At 33.4% G+C, this 12,794-nt stretch overlaps 1 protein-coding gene across 1 annotated transcript; it reads right to left on the bottom strand.

Annotated features, from left to right (window-relative positions):
• Positions 1-7,856: 7,856 nt before the first annotated feature.
• LOC140834668 (cysteine-rich receptor-like protein kinase 43) lies at positions 7,857-12,481 on the bottom strand. The gene is made up of 6 exons (XM_073199713.1): positions 12,255-12,481; positions 12,038-12,174; positions 11,508-11,718; positions 9,340-9,574; positions 9,063-9,213; positions 7,857-8,402 (listed from the first exon to the last, which is right to left on the bottom strand). Exons 1-6 carry the CDS (start codon positions 12,316-12,318, stop codon positions 8,004-8,006), a joined length of 1,197 nt encoding a protein of 398 aa, XP_073055814.1. The 5' UTR covers positions 12,319-12,481; the 3' UTR covers positions 7,857-8,003.
• Positions 12,482-12,794: the final 313 nt, after the last annotated feature.

Raw genomic sequence — 12,794 nt, 5'->3', positions numbered from 1 at the left:
TTCATTATCATGACACGCTAACGGTGAAGAACATAACAAAATAAAAGTGAAATACAAAATCAGATCAAGTAAATTAATTATTCCAACATAACATAGTTTTGTATAAAAAATTTAATATCTATAGAATAGTATCCTTTATTAAAATTAAATGCTATCTCTATTTGTCTTGCAATTTTAGTCTCGTTTTCGATGTGACATTGATATAGCTTTAACGTGGTGCTTATGTGTGTAGACCCGATGAAAAATGACTAGAATTGAAATATATAGGAATAAAACTGACATTTGCCTAAATAAAAATTTATAATATCAAAATCACTAATAATATACATAAATAAAGTTGTAATTTCCCCTGCGAACGTGAACCCCGATCCCAATTATCATATGATTTTTTGTTGGACTACACGGGCAAGATTATTCAATATAACATTGGTTTATACATCTAGCCATGCTAATATCAGTGTATTTGAATCGCATGAATCTGTATATATGCTGGAAGAAATAATATATTATCAAGGAGATTCTCGTGGTTCAGAAAATGACCATATCTATATATTAATCTTCATGAAACACAATAATCATGGAGTTGTATTATACATAAAATATTAATTATAAGTAGATCGATCCCTTATTATTACGGGACATATGTTTAGATAGGACTGTCACGAGTTAGTATGAACCAAGATTGCTCAACTGGAATTTTGTGTTCCAATTAGAGAAAAAGATATTTTTGGTCCATTTTTTTGTTTGTTTTAGTTTATTAAATTTTCAAAATTTGATTTTTGTATGCTCACTTTTAATTTTCAGCTATTTTGACCTAATCGTTGACGTAACATCTTGATAAGTCATTATTTTCAGAGTCATATAAGAATTTGGACCGAAATATTCAAAAATTAAAGTAGATGTACTCAAAATTAAAATTTTAAAAGTTAATAGACCAAAACTAAAAAAATAGACAAGTTCATGGAAAGAACGATTGATTATTAATTAACCGAGAAGCACATAGCGGATGTGTAGATGTATATCCTCGTTATTTTTTAATCTTTAACTCTAATTTTTGAAAAATACTAGCTCTTAATTATAATAGATTTTAGGCTTCAAAAAAATAATTTTTAATTAATTTTATTTCTTCTTAATTTGGTAATAATTTGTATTAAAGTACAGTAAAGTTATCTAATGTGTGTGTGTCGATCGAGGTGTTAGTTATAGTTAAAGTTGAGGTCCCAATAATATACATTAATTATTTTAATAGATTTGGTGAATCATGCATGCATGGTGGTGTTGCTCATCGACCAAGAAAATTTATAAATATATTTCGAAATAAATGTTTATTTTCCACTTTTTGGAATTTTCAAATAGAGGAATCAGATGAATTTGTTGTGCCTAGCTATTTTATATTTATGAGATGACATTAAGGAATATTTTTGTGATAAAGAATATTGAATGTATTTGAATCATATATGGCAACTAATATTCTTGATTTATTGTTTGAATCGTATTTAATATTTATGGTAATTAATTAATTTTTTTGAGAACTCCAATTAATTAACATTAATGAATGCTCAGCGCGTGTAGAAAAAGTAACCAGGAGAATTATGGAATCTGGGCGATTTTGCAAACATGACCTTGATCAATCTATTTAAATCATAATAAATAAGGTAACCAAAATATATTGTATCCTAATAGTAATGATTTCTTCTTTGAATCATATATATTTATAGTAACTACTTTAAAAAGATTAATGGATGGTCGTCGAGAAAATCTAGGAGAATTATATATATATATATATATATATATATATATATATATATATATATATATATATATATATATATATATAAATATTTAGTGCATATATATATGAATTAATCTTAGCTTGCTCAAACGTTATTCATAGAACGATATGAGCTTCGGACGTTTCAAAGAATACACTCCTCCATATTTCATCACACAATACACAACAAACGTAGTCCCAGTACCCCATTATTCTTCTTCTATATCAGTATACCATGAGTTTCAAGTAATCTTCAGGTTTACTGGTAGACACCACTATCGTCAATGGATTATAAGGGAAAATTCGACGGCGTTAGATCCATATGCACGGGGTTGGAACGAATTAAGTCCGAAAATGATCAAGTTCAACCCCTCATCAATTACCTCCACCCAAAAAGAGAGAATGTTCCGTGCACTGAATCGAGGTCTCGTAGGTTTTCGTTTATCGATTTCGGATCGAAAAACCCTGGCCATGAAGGCAGTAGAAGAGGCCTGGAACACTCTCGTCACCAGACCCATGTCCAACATGAAGTTGCACCTTCACATCGATTTTACTCTCATCCACAAACAAATTGTTAATAGGAATACAAACCATCGTGTAGATATCCGAGATTTGGAGCGTGACCCCGTCTATCATGGGACTTTTTTTAGCCGTGCAGATATTAGCCGCCAAGCATCCATCGAATCTTTGAAGCATTCATCGATTCTTAAGAATGAGATTATTGTTGATACAAGTCGTGGGACGAGCTGCTCAATCTGTTTGGAAGACTTCGTGATCGGTTGCGACAAGGGTGTATGTATGCCGTGCTCCCATATGTTTCACGGGGATTGCATCACAAGATGGCTCAGCACTAGTCCCTATTGCCCCCTCTGCCGCTTTGAGATGCCAAGTGCATGACACTTAAAATAACATTGATTTAATTAATACAAACTTATAATAATTAAATACATTCTGCATGCTTAAGGTTTGTTTTTCAATTTCTGTAAACAATATTCTTGTTCACAATATCACCGCGCGCGTGTGTGTGTGTGTGTATATATATGTATATATGTGTGTGTGGGTGTTTGTGTGTGTTGCAAATTTTGGAATTCCTTGTTGATCGATCTCAAATATATATAAAATTGTGATGGTTAATTTTTTTTTTTTTTATATATATATAGAGTTTTGAAATCCTTGTTGATCTCTTAATTATTAGATATAGGTTTTTTTATGGAGTTTGATCGAATCCCTGTACGTACTCTAAGACTATGTTTGGTGTGTAGGATAGGATAATTAATTGGATTGATGCCAAAACTCAAGGTAAGGATATATAATTGGATTGTCAATCCCTCCAAAACAATGAGATATCTTTTCAAGCAAGTAGGTTTTTTTATCATGAACTTCTTGATTAGTTGAACCCTTAAAAAATGAGACAAACATGAGTTTATTAATCTATCATTTACTTATCATCCACACCAAACATAGTCTAAGAGTTGCGTTACGGTAAGGGATTTGGGTTACTTAACATGAAATTAAGGTTTTATTTACATTTTCTATGTTTTACTTAATTGGCCAGAATACTCGCTGTTACCCTATGCATGCTTAATTTTTAGACGAGCAATGCATGAATCATGTAATTTCCAAATTAATTAATGACGACAAGTCTCATATCATGCAATGTAACTATGACGACAACCATGTGCGATATAGAATATATGCAAAGGATTATTCTAGATTAATTATTATGTCCAAATTTTGGAAAGCATTTTCAAATTAATATCTAGATATATGTGTTTCAGTTGTATGATTTTAAAATTCATTTATTGAAAACTAAAAAAAAAAAAAAACAATCCGTGAATCACTCTTCAAACAATACATAAAGTATCATTTTTAGAAAAATAATTATAGTATTCGATTGTATTGCATTTTTGCATATAATTATAAACAGGAAATAAATAAAATATTAAGTGTGATAATTTTTATTATTATACAATTTCCATTTAGTCATAATATTAAAAATTACAACTGTTTATATTTAAAAATTTCGAATATTCAAGAATTTGGATGAGTTTATAAACAATAATGGATATTTAAGGATATAAGTTCTAGGCAAGGTTAAAAGGAGTATTTGAAGTTACGTTTGTAAAATTAATTAAGGATTCACCAAATTGATTGCAAATTATTTAGTTATAAAGAGCTAGATTATTAAATAAATAAATAAATATATATATATATATATATATATATATATATATATATATATATATATATATATATATTGTTAAAAGAAAAATCCAACGCATATTCATTTTTAGAAAAATAATGATTCACTACAAGAAAAAATGCTTATGGTGACATTCATAAATGTCATCATATTCAATATTTAGTGGCATTTAAGTTTTAGTGACACCTCCAACAAATGTCATCTATTCCAATGTCGTCTTAAACTTACTGACATTTTTTAATGTCATTAGATAAAATAAATGTGAGAATAAAAAAACATATTAGATTAGTTATCCTGACATTTTTAATTGATGTCATTTTTTATATGAGGGGAGACAATTATTTTCCCTCCTCCCATATTTATCTAACTCAAATATCCTCACACTTATTTATTGTGAAATTTTTTAGTTTTTAACGATTTTTTACGATGTGGGAAAATTAATTGTTTCCCTCCATATAAAAGATGACATCAATTAAAAATTTCATGATAACTAATCTAATATGGTTTTTTATTTTACACATTATTAATTTTTTACAAGTGTCATTATTAAGTATTTGTAACAACATTTAATTAAAAATGTCTACAAAAAAGTGTCACAATAGCCATTTATTGTTGTAGTGATTTTTTTTTAAAATCTAACTCATTTATAGAAAATTAAATTTAATTTTTTATATTTAATCTTTAGTTGCTTTATAATTTGTTTAATTAAAGTATCTACCAACATGATATTTTATATTTAAATCATATATGAATCATTACTGTTTTTTTCCCAATTAAAAGTTTGTACATATAAAATAATCATAAATATTACCGATGAACCGCTGATGATTTCACACATCCATAATCCAATGTACATATTTGTTACCAACATATACAGATTCTATTAATTAATTCGCATTAAAAATTTCATAAATATCAAGTGAATTTGAAATTTAAAAATCAAATTATAAATTTTAATTCTTTCCAGCACAGATTTACTCATCATTCTAGATTTTTATATTATTACTGATATTTATATAGAGTATTAACAAAATTTGTTTCTATTTTTTTTTGGGTAAGTTTTGAACGAAAAATTTACAATTATTAGGAAAAAAATTGGTAAAAAATGTAGAACCTATTTTAAAAAAAATGGTTGAAAAAATTCATTTTCAGTTCATTTTAGCTTCTCTTCAAAATTAAAATAAATACATTCTTTTACTATTTATATATAAAACATTAAAACTTCATTTATAATATTTTGAAAATTAAATTTAATAAATGGTAACAAAAATGGTGGTGTCTCGCCATTTTCCCAAACAAAATCCTACAAGGATTTGGTGAATTAATTTTGCTTTTTCAATAATCGTTCCATGGAATATTTCACTAATCCTCTATAAATACTCTCCTCAATATCTTTCTTTTCATTGCAAAACTTTCACAGTCTCATTCAAATCCATCATCCTTTTCTTAAAGAAAATTTTGTGTTCAACAATGGAGGGTGCATCATCGAGCTCTTCTTCATTGCAGGCAAACTTGATCGTGGAAGAGAGGGACGAGCTGATGAGTCCTCAGAAAACGGCCGGCCATTCTTTTCATAGAACCGCCCATTTTCTTCGGCCAACAGCGGCCTCCAATCATGGATCCGGCTTTCCTCCTGTCATTCCACCTGCTCTGGATGAAAAATTAAATCACCAGAACCTCCGTGTGGAGGTGCAGTTTCTTGGGTGGAATCACCCGCAGCAAAACTGGCAAACATGGATCGAGCAGATGCATGCTTTGTATCATTTAACATGGAAAGAATCTGGGATTTACGAAGCGATCATGAGCTCAAAATACAGGATTCATAGAAACCAAGATTTGATTTTCAGGTTTGCTGAGAAATGGTGCCCTGAGACGAACACATTCGTGTTCCCTTGGGGCGAAGCCACTGTCAGCCTGGAGGATGTGATAGTGCTCGGAGGTTTCTCCGTTTTAGGTGCCTCAAATTTGACACCTATCGGGGATGACGACGAAATAAAAAGAATTCAGAAGATTTTGCTCGATGAGCGGAAGAATATCACCAAAACGACCTTAAAGAGAGCATCCCAAAGTGCATGGGTTGATAAATTCATGAGCAGCGGGAGCGAAGTCGAGCACCAGGCGTTTCTTGCTTACTGGCTTTCGAGGTTTGTGTTTCCCAAGTTTGCGAAAGATAGTATTGGAGAAACGGTTATCCCTCTAGCCATCCATCTTTCTAGAGGAACAAGGATCGCGCTGGCACCTGCGGTTCTTGCCAGCATGTACAAAGATTTAAGATTGCTGAAAGAGGTCCTCGAAGCATCGAGAAAACCGAGCTCTAATGGTGGTTTTCTGAAGGTCAAGCTCTCCGCTCCACTTCAACTTCTTCAGGTTTGGATCTGGGAAAGATTCCCCACATTGCAGCCAAGGCCCAATCCGACGCTAACTGATGACCCAAAAATGGCTAGATGGGATTTATTACAATTTGAAGTCCAAAACATATCAACTTGTATAAATTCCGGTGCTGAGCTTTTTCTGTGGCGTCCCTATTCGAGATCCGAGAATATTACTAGTTTGAATCACAAGGATAAAGCCGAATGGGTACCAACCAAGCCGGATTTAAGCCAAGATGTGATGGCGCTGGCTCGATGCTGGAGGGTGAGCGAACTTGTAGGGCCGGACGCTGACTACATAGAGCAGTATCTGCCTCATCGTGTGGCAAAGCAATTTGGAATGGATCAAGATGTACCTGGCCTTGTGCCACGTGTAAATTCTTCCCCTCAGGCTGCTTGGGAGTATTACACGAGGCCCATCGAAGATGAGAAGCTCTACATTCCTGCTCGCCTGTTTGAGTCCAATGTTACCACCAGATATATATTCTGGTGGCAAAAACTCATATCAGGTGCCGGAAAAAGGCCTGTTGATCATCCTCCTGGTTTTCAGCCAAAAAATAAGAGACCGCATGACTTGGAAACTGAGTCGAGAGAAAATGGCAGTGGAGGAAATGATTCAGAAGGTGCAATTGGTCCAAAATCTCTCCTGGAGGATATAGCCAACTTGGAAAACAAATTCATCGATCTTGAGAGAAATATAGCTCTCTATAAAGAAGCCGATTCCTCCGTTGCTTTGCATGAAGAAGGGGATACCTCTTCTGAATGAAACGATACTCCGCATTCCATTGAACTTTACGAATCACTATAAGAAATAACAGCGCTGACTGTTTTTTCTTTAAAATTTAACTATGGTTTTTTAAAACCACCACAAATTCAATTTAGCGACGGTTTATAGACAATTGCCATATAGACTGTCGCCAAATAACAATATTTTTTTTTTATCTTAGAAAACTGCTGTTATTCAAACGACTTTAAACATTATATAATTCTCGTGATTATATTTTTCCTTATTAGTCACCTACGTGCATCATACTTGTACATTCCTATTATATATATATATATATATATATATATATATATATATATATATATATATATATATATATATATATATAACAATGGTTTGTAGTCTGCTAGATATATAGTGCTCACATCGTGTTAGACATTGATTGATAACATGTGCATTAATCATCACTAAACATTGTAAAAGAACCAAATTTTTGAATAGTGATATTCTCTTTTAAAATAATAATCGTTTATATAACAATTCTCGATACTTAACAAAATAAATATCTAGTATGAGAAAATTAATAATAAAATTTTAAATAATGATTATTTCACATCAACATTTATTAATTCTATCTTAAATGTTGTGGGATTAATCAATTAATAAAATTTGAAAATAACAATTGGTTCAGATCACTACTCAGTAATTAAGTTGTTAGCACTTGGCTGGCCATTCATGTACTGATCGTATGAATCTTTGCATTCATTTATTCATTTGGACATGAACTTCACGTGTACGTTTCAAAATCGGAAGACCAACGAATGAAAGTGTCGACAAGATTCTGTACTAAAAGAACAAAATCAATCAAGAATTTGATAAAAATAATATGGATCGACACGAAAAATATACCCTGCTATACATGCAAGACCCAACCTAACATCGCATGGGACGCTTCCCACGAGGATCTGATATGGTGCTCGTATGATCTGAGGAACTTGGGGTTGAAGTGGCAGATTGTGTACCTGATGTAGAGTCGAATGATTGTGAATTCGATGGACCAGATTTACCTGTACCAGATGATGATGCACCGGGTGTTCGACTCCTTCTATACCTTGAACCAGGGTATCCAGGTTTTGATGGTTCTTCAAGAGCACCCGACTTTTTCGACAAGATCATTATAACTCTACGCATGTCGGGTCGTAATTCTGGATCTGACTGCACGCAGAGCAACCCCATATGTATGCACATTGCTATCTGCTGGGGATCTGCAGAAGATGCCAATGCCGGATCCATTATTTTCAAGGCTTCTTGTTTCTTGAAAAGCTTGTATGCCTGCAGAGACGCAATATTTATTTGGGATGATTCTAAACTGGTTTACCACAGCTTTCAGTGCAACTTCTGGAGCACAGAACTACTAATAATAAGACAACCAAACGAAAGTTTAATCGACATTGATACGATATTACATGAAGATATGATAAAGATTCCATATCATGTCCCTTCGTCCCTCCCTAGGTTGGACCAAAATCCGGGATGAATGGATCCACTTTTGAGCACTCAAATCCCTTTCATATCATAATTAAATGTTTATCATTGAATAAAATTCATTTATACAAATTAAGTGTTTCGTTTCCACAATTGTGTATTTGTGTGTATCCTGATCGATAGAACTAATAAAGAACAAAACTATGTTGACGTAAATTTTGGTTAATATTTTTTCAATTATTCATATATTATTTAATTGTGGTTTCATAATATCGAAAGAAAGGTGCTTTCTTTAACATGGTGAAATTTTGGCACACATGAACCAATTTTTTGTTTTAGGGAAAAAAAGGTATAAAAAAAAAACAGTTTTTACCAATATAAGTAGAAACCAACCTCAACTTAATATTTGGTTTGTGCGATTCTTCCAAATTCAAAATCTCCAAATCGAACCAAAATGTACTATATTTACTTTGCAATTAATAAGTATTTCAAAATTAAAGTTCTTACCCATTCAAGTAGGTTCTTTGAATCAGGATCTCGGGTAAAAGGATAATTTTTCTCTCCACTTATGAGCTCCAGAACCACAACCCCAAAGCTAAACACGTCTGCCTTAATAGAAAGACTGCCATGCATGAGATACTCTGGTGCCATATAGCCACTGTGAGCAAATTAATGCCTTAATTTTTACCCACTCAGAAAATGTAGTTGGAAGGAGAACACAACCACAAAGCAAACTACCAAACTGCAATATAACAAGAGAAATTTAACTTCAAAGAGAACATACTTGGTAACAGCTACACGTGTATTAATATGTGTTTGATCTTCAGGAAAGAGATGCGCCATGCCAAAATCAGAAATCTTTGGAACCCATTTATCATCAAGCAAGATGTTGCTGCCTTTGATGCCCCGGTGTATGATACGAAAATGGGCCTGCTCGTGAAGATAAAATAAGCCCTTTGCTACACCAATTATCACGTCTAGCCTTCGCTTCCAATTGAATGCTTTACATCTATCGGACCCTACAGAGTACATTCAGGTATCACATTTCAACTTGAGGATTATCCTCCTAGCAAAGAGTTTAACTAAACTTTGACATGGAGTACTTGGTATGGAAAAAGCTCGATACACTATCGAGCATGGTCATGTAGTTTCAGAACATGTATATGTCTTGGATCTCCCAGAAGAGATTGGAATTATTGGGTGAAATCCAAAGAAGACTCACATGGATCCAATTCACGAATTGAGTGACAGAGGAAGTCAAGTTGTTACTGTTGGAAAATTAACCCATCTAAGCCAGACCAAGTGTAGTATTTGCAGTAAGTATAGTGAGCTAAATTATGAACAAACCAACAAAGAAGCCGATGGATGCAGTGTGTTAGGGACCCAACTACTATTTGGGTTTCGATATAAACAGGCCCGAGAGTTACAAGCCTTAAAAACCTTCAGAAAGAGGGAAGAGAATAAAAATGTGAAGGCAGAGACTTGTTATTCATTCTGTTATTTTGTTTTCTTGAGTGATTACTAGCTTTGGCTAGGGTAGCGATAGTTCATCTCTTGTACAGAGGATTTCCTCTGGGATCTTTTATTTCAGTTTATGACACTAAATTTTTCCGTTTATTTTGTGAATTATGGTTGATAAATGGAGAGAAACTTGGGGTTCTAAAAGTGTGCTGAATTCTTCAATACTAGTGCTTAGAAGAGAAACTTTCACAAAGTCTTCTACATCGAGAAAACTCCAAATCATGATATAAAAGTGTATAAAATGCAGATTAGGCAAGCTCAATCAGAAATTGAACCTATGTGGAGGATCTGGTTACACGGCTAAGTGAAAAACAAATATTAGTTGCAACGCTAAGATCAATGTCTTGTTGCTTTTGTGAAAGCATGTCTAAAAAACCTCCTCCATGAGCAAAGGATTTGAGAAGGGAAACTACTGAATAGGTGCGTTGTGATTGATGACACAAACGCAAATTATGATAGCGAAAAAATCTACTCACAAAGAGAAACTAAGCGCGTGGAAACCAATGGTCAGTTTATCAAAGAGAAATTGGAGGTATCGTTGTCAAACTAATGTACATTTCAACAGAACTCCTAAGCGCACGCATTTAACCCAGGAAGTACCAAACCTACCTCCCGAGAAATAAAGTTCGAGCTTTGCAAGAAAAAAAATTCACATCCCAACATGAGGGGAAATATAGAATTAAGAGACTGATTCATTCTGTGTAGAAATTACATGCCATTTTTCTAGGAATTTTCAGTTCTATGGTTAGCTTTCTTTCTGGCTTCTTATTCTTCCTATTTCTAGTGATTGTTTCTATTTAAAGTCTTTTTCAATTTAATATAGTAAATGTTGAGGATTCGATTTCTTGTACAGGCCATATAATGCATAGTGCCACTACTGAAAATCAATATGAAGAATTCATTTCTATAAAGTGTCAGACATCATGTATATGCAGAAATGCAAATGTATTTTATGCAACAATTCCATCTTATGTGAGTTTATTTTCACCCTATATCTTCAAACTCAAAATCTACTACCACCAAAGTCTATATTATTAAAAGATTTTGAAAAATTAATTTTCATTTGAAATATGTTGGAAAAAAATGAAATACAAGTCAATGAAATGAAAATGACGTAATAGCAAAGGATAAGTAGTTGATTTCGAATAAAAGCAACAGCAATTGCAAGAGACATTTTTCCTCGAGATTCCACCAACATCAATATCAATAATATTAGCATTTCATCAACATCCTGAGCCCTCGGACAAGAAGTCACTTCTAAACCCAACTTCATTTGCATCATTTTTCCAATTATAAAGCTGGCATAAAAAGTTCATGGTATGTTTATTAAACTGCCCGGTCAAATTTTTCTGTCTCCACACCCATAGTAGAGGTAAACACGAAATCTGAGTAATGAAAGAAAACATAAGTAAAACGAACTGAAGAACTTACCAAATAGATGCTTGTCTAGGCTCTCATTAGCCACATATTCATAAACAAGTAAATTTTCTTCACCGTGTACACAATACCCCAACAAATTCACCACATATCTATGCTGCACACGAGCCAACAGCTTTGCCTGCGTTTTAAATTCTTTCTTCACCTGAGTTGAGTTATGCGACAGTTTTTTCACCGCTACTTCTTTTCCATCAGCTAATTTCCCCTACAAACATTTGCATACCCAGAAAGTTTTATCAACAATTCATACTTGTGTTCATCAAATGAAGTATTTTTTTTGTGTTTTCTTTTGCCAAAGTGGGAGTCAAACAGCCACCGAGCTAGCTTGACTCTAGCTCAAAGCCTCAAACTTTTCCGCATGCCACAGTAGCTGTGTGATCATACCAAGCAAGTTTGAATCGTTCAACTTAAGCCCACAATTTAGAAGCTCCGTTTCACCCCCTAGGTATCAAAGGGCACTTACTTACAGGCACTTACACAGTTCACTCCCAAATCCAAGGGCAAAAGGGGGCTTATTATCTCACCTTGTAAACTGGACCAAAAGACCCTTCACCAAGCTTCCGACTGAGGTGAAAATTCTTCGTTGCTGCAACAAGGGTTTCAAAAGAAAACAGCTTTTGTTCCTGTGCTGCAATTCTCTCCAAGTCGTCCTCGTCTTGGTCTTGGGAAGTGGATCAAACATTAAAAATTGAAACAGCTGCAAACGACTAATGATATGATCATTCATATTGAAGAAATTACCTTTGCTTGCGTTGGATAACCATGGCTTCACCAGGTGCCAGAAAAAGCCTTTAGATTTGGTCATTCTATGATCCCTTGAACATCATCAACATAATAATTGATGAAATATTTCTAATTTCTCTCTCTGAACGTCGACCTTCTGAATCATTATCAAGAAGCTTCATTTAAAATTTAAATAATGTATACCTAATTCGCTTGTGCGCGTGAAATTTGACATAGACTTGTACGGGTGTTGACTTTGCATGGATTGAAATTGAAATTCTAAGCCTGCAATATACAGTCTAGCAATTTCATATCATACTTAAAAGTGATCAATGTTTATTGTGATTTTTTTTAAAAATATTGCCCTAAAATCCTCGCCCAATGTTTAATTTTATGCAACTGTCTTCGGGGTAAAAACAAGTCAAATCACTCATATTCGGTCAAAACTCGAGCCCCGACTTGGTTTGACCTAGCTCGAGTAGCTCAAACCCATAATAGAGTCGAGCTTGAGTGATTTCTTAGTTTGCTCGAGAATCACACATATATTAATTATATTTA

The sequence above is a fragment of the Primulina eburnea genome, chromosome 6 (genome assembly GCF_022965805.1).
Source record: "Primulina eburnea isolate SZY01 chromosome 6, ASM2296580v1, whole genome shotgun sequence".
Taxonomy (NCBI): Eukaryota; Viridiplantae; Streptophyta; class Magnoliopsida; order Lamiales; family Gesneriaceae; genus Primulina; species Primulina eburnea.
The sequence above is the reverse complement of the archived record's forward strand: the minus strand, read 5'-3'. Positions and strand labels throughout refer to the sequence as shown.

Bases quoted from the DNA above. Each gene is read 5' to 3' on its own strand.
- LOC140834668 (XM_073199713.1), bottom strand. From the start codon at position 12,318: ATGACCAAATCTAAAGGCTTTTTCTGGCACCTGGTGAAGCCATGGTTA. The intron at 11,719-12,037 runs GTGAGATAATAA...AAATGTTTGTAG, and splicing joins CTTTTGGTCCAGTTTACAAG to GGGAAATTAGCTGATGGAAA. The intron at 8,403-9,062 runs GTAAGAACTTTA...GCGTCTCTGCAG, and splicing joins CAAAGAACCTACTTGAATGG to GCATACAAGCTTTTCAAGAA.